The sequence below is a fragment of the Solea senegalensis genome, linkage group LG8 (assembly GCF_019176455.1).
Source record: "Solea senegalensis isolate Sse05_10M linkage group LG8, IFAPA_SoseM_1, whole genome shotgun sequence".
Taxonomy (NCBI): domain Eukaryota; kingdom Metazoa; phylum Chordata; class Actinopteri; order Pleuronectiformes; family Soleidae; genus Solea; species Solea senegalensis.
The window spans coordinates 9277461-9287744 of record NC_058028.1 but is presented as its reverse complement, the minus strand read 5'-3'; the positions used below and the strand labels follow the sequence as shown (position 1 = coordinate 9287744).

Sequence of the window (10284 nt, the reverse complement as noted above, 5' to 3'; positions counted from 1 at the left end):
CTAATCCACGAGATATTCCAACTGTATTCTCTAAATTCTGCTTCTTTCATGCAGCGTTTGATTCTAAACAAACACACACAGGTGGATGCTACGTTGTGTATCCATAATTTATTATCTCACTGACACTAGCAATGAACTAATACACATGATGAAGCCTGGCTCCTCCTCTCAGAGACGGACACACAGGTGCACAACAACAGCATGGAGCAGCAGTATCGCTTTCATGCCAAGACAACACAAATAAAATCACTCAGACAAAACATTTTCCATCTTTCAGATGAACTAGTTGGCAGGTGGAACTGTGGAACTGCCGTACTGTATATTCACCTGTAAAAGCTGCTATTAAAAGGTCCAGTGCATAGAATTTAGGGACATCTATCAGCATATGGATGTTTTTTTATTCACAATTCTTAGTAGGAGTCGTTTATGTCTCAAGTGTGTGAGCCCTCTGGCACAAAGTCTGCCATGTTGCACCAACAAGTTTTGACAGAAAAACCGAACAATGGAAAGAGAGCCTTTCATGAAGGTCAGCGTGCGTGCTCTCCTACAGGTTTAGAAAGACCAGTTGCTTGCAACTTTACCTGGAGCTGCCACTAAATCTCACACTTCACCTTAATTGCTCTTTGGTTGCTTTAGTTGGCTGTCACCTTGGAAAGGAAATTCATAATAGTATAGTGACACACATTGTAAAATGAACACAGCATGTGATGTTTTTCTCAATCTTTTATTCGTTTTATTCATATAGTTCCCCAGTCCAATGGCAGGCTATGGCAATTTCTTATTTATATTCACATAAAGAACGAGATAACCTGACACACAAACGGTGGGACATTCTTGCTTTGATTTGATTTGTTTTTGTTAAAAACAAACGGGCAATTCACATTCCAAAAGCATCATCTATGTCTAATTATTTATGATTTAATATAGGTCATGACAGTAACCTTAATATTCATCCTAACCCTAACCTCATTCCTTGTCTAGGCCCTAACCTTAATCTCATATTCTGAATCTTATTTTACTGCAGCTCTGCTCTGAGCGTTTCAATTCTCCAGGTTTACATTGGGGTCAACTGAAAGCCCGGCGCGTCTCTTTCAGACATGGAACAAGACCGTGTAAGTCTGTCAGGCGATGTCGAGGGACGTGACAGAGCCGAGGTATACGAGGCTCTCGGGATGGCAAGGGCTTGAAACAACAGATGTTACTTTGCTATTTTGAATACTGCCAAAGCTACTGCTTTCCTTATATGACATTATTTAGCAGCCAACAGCAGTGTGGACTGAATCAAGCAGGAATGTTCAAATTGTGTCAGAGTTCAGATTGATTGATTTTTTTTTTACTTTCCGTCATAATAAGAAAGACAAAAAAACATGGCTCACATTAAAAAAAGAAACACACTTGCAGTATTAGCTTTCTTTCTGTCACAGTTTATAAGCTGAGGTACTTCATACGGCTTCACTGTTTCCTTTAAAAATGAACAAAATGGTAAAGACATTTTCAACAAGCAATAAAAATGTTTTGGACCAGCGACGTACTTTTATTTTTATTTTTTTACTCCCCCTCTACTTTACTTTCATATTTCAAAGTGGCACTTTTGGGGTTTCAAGCCTCTGTATCCTGCACTTTGTCCAAAATGTCTGAATCCAAAGGTGTCTTCACACTCACCCACACAGAGGGCGTCTGTTTAAATAACTCCATTTAAATATCCTGTGGCCTAAATGGCTCCTGGCACAGCAATAAATAGTCCAAATATCCAAGTGTGTTGACTATCTGTGGGATTATCAGCTCATTAGAGCTCATCACTAGTTCAGCATCTAAATGGAGTGGTTTCAAAAACGTGGCCACATGCTCCACTGAGGCTGAATCCTAAGGACTTTGGTGTAACCTTTCGTGTTCACGTCACCAACCGATGAAAACCCTCTTTAAGTCTGACACTGTGTGAGTCTTATTTCTTGTCAGCTACTCTGGAATGAAAGATGACCTAGAGTAGCATGTTGACACGATAACATGAGCATACAGACCAGTCGTGCACAATATGGCACGAGTTGCTCAGTATGACAGAATTTAAACCAAATCAGCGGGCAAATCAATCCGTGATAAAAACCCTCCGATTGTCCGTAGGTGACACCTGCACACCTTTTTGCTCCTCTAGTGGTAAAGAAATGCAATTGCAATGCTTATGCATAGCGCCATACGCCAGCCTCTCTGTTGTTTTCATGTCTGTCAAATTCTGTGATCATTGGCATTTGGATTGGAATGATGTGACTTTATATATTATCACGCTGTGAATGACATTAACTCACATGATCAAGCACGTGTTGATTAAACCTGGTGTAATAGATATTTTTCACAGCAAATATTTGTTGTACGGTCATTATAGCACTGACAAATCTGATGGTGGCCTAAGACCTTTGCACAGTACTGGCCTTGGTAAAGTGCCACTGAGCAGAGACGTTCACCCCCAAGAATCTACAATCACATCTGCATCTGATTTTAGTCAGAACAAAAGCATTCGATGTGTTAGGACGTGCTGCTGCTGCTGGTTCCAGCGTGGAAGTCACTTCCTCACACTGAGAATGGTCATCTGTAGACACTCCTCCTTCAGAGCCACCAGCTCGGTCTTGTAGCTGCTTGTCTTGCCACCATCGACGTACACACAAGGCTGCCTCTTTGTCGAAAGAGGCGTTTCCATGGTGACCGAACCAGCGTTCAGCATGTCAGCGTGCGAAGGCGAAGAGGAGCCCTTCTGACAGGCCACGGGCAGCAGCGCTGAGAGGGCTCGGCCGACGTCGTTCCTTGCCCCCTCGTTGACGAAACAGTACAAAATGGGGTCGGCGACACAGTTGAGGCTGGTCAGTGCCAATGACACGTGGTACGCCGCAAACAAACTCTCCTCGGAGCCACAGTCACACGGCTTGTTTAGAAACATGACACTCCGTACGAGGAGGAGGACGTGGTACGGTCCAAAGCAGAACAACACAATTAGGATCAAACTCAAAGCCAGCCGCTGAATTTTGGCCTTTTCGCGACGCTCAGTTGAGACATTGCAGCGCACTGCCGCTAGGATTCCACGGTAGGCGACCAGCATGGCTGTCCAGGGAGCAAGGAAGCCTAGAAATGTCCGGTAGAGGTTCATCCCTGCCACCCAGTCCTGCATGGGATACTTCTCAAAGCAGAAGGTGTGGTTGAACCGATCCTGGAAGAGCTCATCGTGGAAGAGAGGAGCAGAGTTGGCGATGATCTCAATGAGCCACACCACGGTGCTGACCAAGATGGCTGTAGGTAGTTCAGGAGGGGAAAGAGAAATGTTATTCTTTGAGGTAATGTTCATACCGTTAACTGATTTTAAGGAAATCTGGAGCACTAGTTGTTGTAGTTGATTGTAAAAAGTGATCTTATCTCTGCACAAAGTTGATTTCCTGTTCTAACAGATTTAACAGCTGTGAAGACTCGTACGTCCCCTCCAGGCTTGGCAGTAGCACAGAGACAAATCGTCAAATGTAATATCTTAATCCTATAAAAACAGGATGAGCTGCTGTTTACCATGAGTCTGTTCCCAGCGAACATTTCATTCCTTTACGTACCCGTTTTGATTCGTCTGACCTTGGCGAAGCGTAAGGGGTACGCCACGGCCAGGTATCTGTCGAGCGATATACAGCAGAGGAAGGCGATGCTGACGTAGATGTTCGTGTAGAAGATGAAGCCAAACAGCTTGCAGCTCTCCTGACCGTGGATCCAGTCGTCGTGCTGCAGGAAGTAGTCGATCCACAGAGGAAGAGTGGTGATGTAGAGGAGGTCAGCCACTGACAAGTTGATCAGGTAGATGCCGAGCTCATTGCGTTGGCGCACCTGGACGGAGGAGCGTGATGGAGGGGAAGGAGAGGGTGAAAAGACAGGGTGGGGGGTGGTGGACGGATAAGTGCAACATTTTTCAAGTCAAACGGTAATTAAATCTTTAAGATGCAAATGCTGAGGACACAGGTAACAACTTGTGTGTTTCCTTTTTTAATCTCAAGGTTTAAAATGTGGGAGAAAATAAAATACAAACTATATTCTGAATAGGTCTGAATAGGTTTGGTTTGTATGTAGATGTGTGTCACTCAGATTCAATATCTTAAGATCATTCACAGTGAATGAAGAAGAAGAGGCTCCACTTCACTGCCTCCATTAAGCTTTTCCGAGACTGGATTTGAGATTCAGTATTGATAGTTATTTGAAACCACCCTGGAAAATAACCAGCACAGCAGTTATGCACATGTTTTGTCAGATGATGTCATCAGTGACTAAAACAGGGGTGACATAGAGGACGTCTGATATAATAACTTTTTACTGTATTTGTTTTGGAACAAGCTGAATGTTCAAGATTAAAACTGATGGCACTGATGCAGAGGAGATGAAAGCCAAATAATAATCAAATGTTAAAATGTTACAACCTTGAAATGATGTAGAAGAAAAAAACACAAGTTTGTGAACTCGGTTGGAATGGAAAGAGAAACTGACAGTCGGTGGAAATGATGTCCTCAGTGTTCTACTGTTCTACTGTATAGATGTTACAAGGAAAATGAACACAATTACTTTGCAACTGTAATATTTTACTCAACTTACATGATCTTTTTTTGTACTTCATTTCCTGAAAACATGTTTATAAACACTAAGTCAAAGCTTTTTACTGTACGTCTCCTTTTCCTCCATCTGTACAAAAACAAAGATAAAGTCTCTTGTATCTTGTACATCAGAGACTGTGCATTAGAGTCAGTCTTAGCTCCAGTATACATAACTAATTATAGCTGGAGTCTATTAACACTTTTTATGTTATTTTGTTATCCACTTCACTTCTAGAGGAAAGAAAGAAAGAAAACAAATCTGGTCTAGTACAATTTTGGAAAAGCTGTCAACAGCAGGCTGCACTGCAACAAATGTAAGTGATACGCCCGACTCCCTCCTCCTGTCTGCTGCTCTTTCATCAAAGCTCCGCCCTAAAGACAGAAAAACACAGACTTCTCGACAAATAACAGAACGTACTGTAGGAGGAGGAGAAAGTACCTGTAACAAGGACAAATAAAGATATTCTATTCTATTCTTCTAAGAGCTGTGAGGACAGCTTCTTTGATACTGACTATGTCATAGAAGAAATGTAAACTAGTTTAATAAAATAAAACTACTTGACGCAAATGCTAAGACAGACAGACAGACAGACAGATAGATAGATAGATGTACTGTACTACTCTTAAATATAAGACATAGAAAATATGACAGAAAATCATATACAGTACATGTGAGCAAAATATAATAAAAATTAGGGATGCACCGATACGATATTTGTATTGGGTATCGGTCCTGATATTGAAGAAAATTCTAGATCTATGACTGTCTGTGACAATGGGCCGATCCATAGCGGCCGATCTATTCAGTCTAATTCCATGCAACAACACACCGTGCAGAAGCCCACACTGTTTTCAAAATGAAGCGAGCGAAAAGATCAATTATCTTTTTCACACGCCCTCAGCCAACAAACTCCACCACGGCTACTAAATGTCCAGAGGTGCGGTCATCGTTATGAACGGGCAACCGGGGACATGGGATTCCAGCTGCTAATTAGCACGGTACGGTAGACGGCTCTACCTGAACTGCATGGGAAAGTGTACAATCACACACTAGAGAAGATTACATTACATGTCATTTAGCAGACGCTTTTATCCAAAGCGACTTACAATGGAATCAAGTACAATTAGCCAGGGGTGGAATCGAACTTGCGACCATGATGTCTTTGGTACACAAGGTAGGGTCTTAACCACTGAGCCACTCCACCCACTAGAGAAGATAAAAGTTTCACTACAGATATCTGGAGCTCTGATTCTAAACCTTTAGATATCGATAGCGGAGGTGATAAAAGCGGCTCGGTGCATCCTTAATAAAAATGTAAAAACATTACGATACAATATAAAATATTAGTGTTAAGTATTAAGGGTGAGGTCATACACCACAGCTGTACAAGAAACACTATAGTACACTACACTATAGTCAGACACTGGTGATTGACTGTAGTGTAGGAGTGTGTGTGTGTGTGTGTGTGTGTCCTCCTCACCTGCATGTAGGCAGCCCACAGGGCCATGCAGTTAGTGGGCAGCCCCAGAACGATGACTATGATGTAGAGCGTGGGCTGGAAGAACTGGTCCACCTTACTGTCCACATTACAGAACGAGATGTTGCACATGTTCCTGCGTGGGACACTCCAAGTGTGCGACTGTGTGTGTGTGCAGGTGTGTTTTGTGTGTTCAGCTGCTCTCAGCTCTGAGCGTCTCTCTGTAGCCTCATTATGCTCCAGCTCCACAGGTTTGACAGTGACATGCCGGTGCCGGCGTCCTGCTCAGCGACCGCGCGGCTGAGGCCGAGTGACAGAAGAAAACACAGCTGTCACTTCCAAAACATTTCATGGTTTCTGTTTCTTAAGAGACTGTCCTTCTCGCCTGGAGGCCTTGGCGTGTCATGATCCCTCCTCGTAGTGTTGAAAGCAGCGAGCGCGGAGTGAGGGATAAAATGTGCTGAAATGAAAGCTGCCTTATCAAGGCTGTGCCAGGCCTCCTGCGCCTGAACAGGACCTCATCAATCTTTTAGAGATTAGAGGTCTGCCAGGTCTAAAGTGAGAGGGGGTGGCTGAACATCATCTGTGTGTGCGTGGGTGTGCCTCAAGGTCCCGATGACACACAAAACTCCTCGGGGATGCTCGCGCTAAAACGCAGGAATGACTCTCCAGAGCCGCAGAGGACCACGGCACACAGGTCGTCCATTTACACTCCAAACACCTGAAAGACAGAGAGAGAGAATCAAGTTTCAGTAAGAAAATAGGTTTGCTGTGAGTCTGTGACCATGATCATTATTTACACACATTTTCAAGAAAGCAGTAAGATCAAGAAAGAAAATCGAATGGCGACCACGAGTATTACTGCTGACCAAGTCTTTGTTTGAGTCATAAAACATTTGCTTGTTCAAGAGGCTGTGCCGAACTTGAAGGATTCTCTTGAGGCATTCTTAAGATAATGGATTTACAAGGCAGTGTGACGGTTTAGTATCTTTGCCTTCATTTGAATAGAGACAGTAAACAAGGTGAGAGATATGCAGTAAATGACCATCCAGTGTTTGTGAGACAGCGGAGTCTAAAGCTTTGTGAGCTCACAGAGAAATAGACTTTTGGTCTTAACAGTTTATCCTTGAATCCAAGTGAGCGTTTGTGTCGAATGTAAGGAAATCTGTGAAGGTCTTCTTGAGATAGCTCGCTCACAATCACTGGGCTGGACAGAAAACAATGCCACTAAGTACAGAGGCATAAAAATACACACACAAGAAATTAGCTATTTGATACGATTCACTTCAGCCCTGTCATTTTTCCATCATATTGTTTGACAACGTTGTAAACAGTTTATGCTGCATGAGCCACAGAGGCTAAAATGATCCAAAACTAAATTAAAGTATGGTACATGTTGTGCAATAGAAACTTGAAACTAGAATTAAAAATCAATGTTCTTTAATTTCGGGTTCCTCGTCACAAGTAAAGGTGGGTCAAAATATCAGTTTGGTGATATGTAAGTCCCTGCCAGTTACTTCATGTCTCCTCATGGGGGCGCTGCTCAAATGAATGAGAGAAACTTGGGTGGAAGTTACCTGGCCAAAGAAGAGGGAGATAATGGTGGAGAAAGCTACGTCAAGAGATGCTCCATCCACGTTCAATACATAGACTTTATGCACTTTGTTCTCCATATTGTGAATAAATAGAGAAATCCTGCACTTTTAACTGTTCATGGACATTTACTTTTCTGTAGTTAGACAGATATCGTGATGTATCGCTACATGATTGTCTTTCAATGTCTTGATTATCACAGAATGGTTGTATGTGACGTTATTGGTATGGTGGACTATGTGTTGTGTACCGTATCGTGAGCTACCCTGTGATTCCCAGCCTTAATCATGAGTTCTGTAATGACTGAACATGATGCTCTTTGTGCAGTCATTCACATTCTCCACTGCTCCTAATGCAGGAATGCAGGAACATGCACCAGGAATGCTTGGTTCGCCAGAGCCTTCCCAACCCTACAGCCATTAAAGCTCAGGTTATTTTCCTGTATTTATTTACATTTACTCCACATATGTGTTGAAAGCATTTTCTGGTCCAAAGACTCAGAAGAGCCCAAATTTCAAGGCCTTTTGGTTTGGTTTATTTTAAGTGAACCGATGAATTCCGCTGCCTCAAACATCAAGATTGTGCTCAGAAAAGACACTGATGGAAAGGAATGAAAGAAAATCATTTGATAATTATATTGTAAGTCCTCACGTCAACAGGACCTGAGTCCACTCCTCAAACTTCAGAGTTCAGACCTTGTTTATACATCTTGGGCTGCCTGGATATTTTTGAATGTGGCTGATGTGAGTCCACACATGTTTTCAATTACTTTACTTAAACATGTTTCTCAGCCCGTTCTCATCCCTCGACGACACATGGTACTCCTGCGTGTAAAAAGACACACGCTGCTGCCCTGAGTGTCCATCCACACTTTAAAGGTGCTCTGTGAGCTGCCAGTGAGTTTACACTGGAGTCAACCGCTGTGTGTCGATCAGACATGGAAGGTCAGATCACATGACCCAGCAGACGCCGAGCGCAGGCAGCTGGAGGAGGCGCCCATGCCTAAAACACGGTATTGCTTATGGCCAAAAAAAGAGTGAACGTTCACTTCCTTGTTACTAATCCAGGGTGGAGGCGTCTGTCACCACACGACAATAAAGATCTGTGAAGGAAACAGCTTCGGCTGGTGATAACCTCACGGTTGCTGGTGTGGAACACTGAGTCTTGGTTGAGCCAACACCCCACACGCACACGCACACACACACACACACACACACACACACACACACACACACACACACACACTTAATCTAACATTAATCATCACAACTAAATGCCTAACCCTAAAACCCAGCCCTTTATAGTTGTGAGGACCGGCCAAAATGTCCTCACAAAGCTACACATACAAGGACACACACACACACACACACACGTAGATATTCTTCTTTGGACAACCTAAACTTGAATTCTATCACAAACCTTAATCACAACCACAGTTCAAATCTCAGCCCGTTCCTCATCATCAACAATCACTCTGTGTCACCACAGACACGAGGAACAAACACCATGGAACTGACACATACACAGAGTGTGAGAGTCTTTATCAGCGTTGCGTAAACTTATTTGACGGAAACTAAACTTATCTTGAAAAGTTACACACTACAGCTTTAAGATAACAAGACAGAGGCATTAACAAGACAAAAAAAAACGGTTCACAGTGACCTTTGAACGTCAACATGTTAAATTAAATTGAAAAAAATCCCTCAGGATGTATTTGAGACATTTTATAAAGTACTTCAGGACATGCGATCTTACAGGATGGATGAAGGTACAAAAGATCTCTGCAAACAATGCACTTTGACCTTCTTAGAGAGAGATTGATGGCAGCACAATAGTTATTATTGTCACACAGGCCAAGGTTTGGATATAATTATCCAACAGGAAAGCTCCACATTTAATCTAATGATACACAACCACCTTGACTTTGCTTCCCTTTTGGAAGAACAGCTCAGGTCCAGTGATGACACAGTCCAACAGACTTCCTAATGCATCTGTATTAACTATCAACACGTCTACTGAGAACAGCAGAAACTTCATCCCACACTTCAGCCTTTGACTTATTGAACATCACAATGTTTCCTTCAATTTTAACCAACATTTATAAGAATTATGGCTGAAATACTGTACAATAAGTTAAAGTTTACCTCAGTTCCACCATCAAAGAAATGTTCAAAGTAGAGTCTGAGATACTTGGCAACGAGAAGTGCATGTGACACACACTCATTTTCCAGATAATCTGTGATTATATTCATACAGGTGGTTTGTTAAATAATTTTACACAGTGATTGCACATATTATTTATTTTGGGATAAGCTGACCAAGATCATATTCTGAGATAGTGTAACAATGTTAATTTCTTCTTTGAACTATAAAGCAGAGTCATAAGTTGAAAAGCCTGATGTAAGTCTTTGTTTTGAATACATTTGTCTTCACGCTGTGTTTTTTTACCTTTGTCACAAATAGTCCATCCATGTGTCCTGTAGTTACTATAGTTACTGTGGACAACACGTAGCATGGTAACAGTGAGCTTTCCAACTTAATAATACAAGTTAGTAGTAGCTTGTTTTAAACAATAAAAAAGGAAATAAATGAATCTTTTTCAATACAGGGTC

The 10284-nt window shown here is 42.2% G+C and overlaps 1 protein-coding gene across 1 annotated transcript in view; it reads right to left on the bottom strand.

Moving 5' to 3' along the window:
* Window positions 1-705: 705 nt before the first annotated feature.
* The window catches only part of gpr4 (G protein-coupled receptor 4), a 31820-nt gene continuing 22241 nt past the window's right edge, over window positions 706-10284 (bottom strand). The window contains exons 2-4 of the mRNA XM_044032900.1: window positions 6083-6800; window positions 3582-3846; window positions 706-3273 (exon numbers count right to left, since the gene is read on the bottom strand). Of these exons, the coding sequence (XP_043888835.1) occupies window positions 2555-3273; window positions 3582-3846; window positions 6083-6211 (1113 nt within the window). The 5' untranslated portion in view covers window positions 6212-6800 and the 3' untranslated portion in view covers window positions 706-2554. The remainder of the gene's footprint in view (window positions 3274-3581; window positions 3847-6082; window positions 6801-10284) is intronic.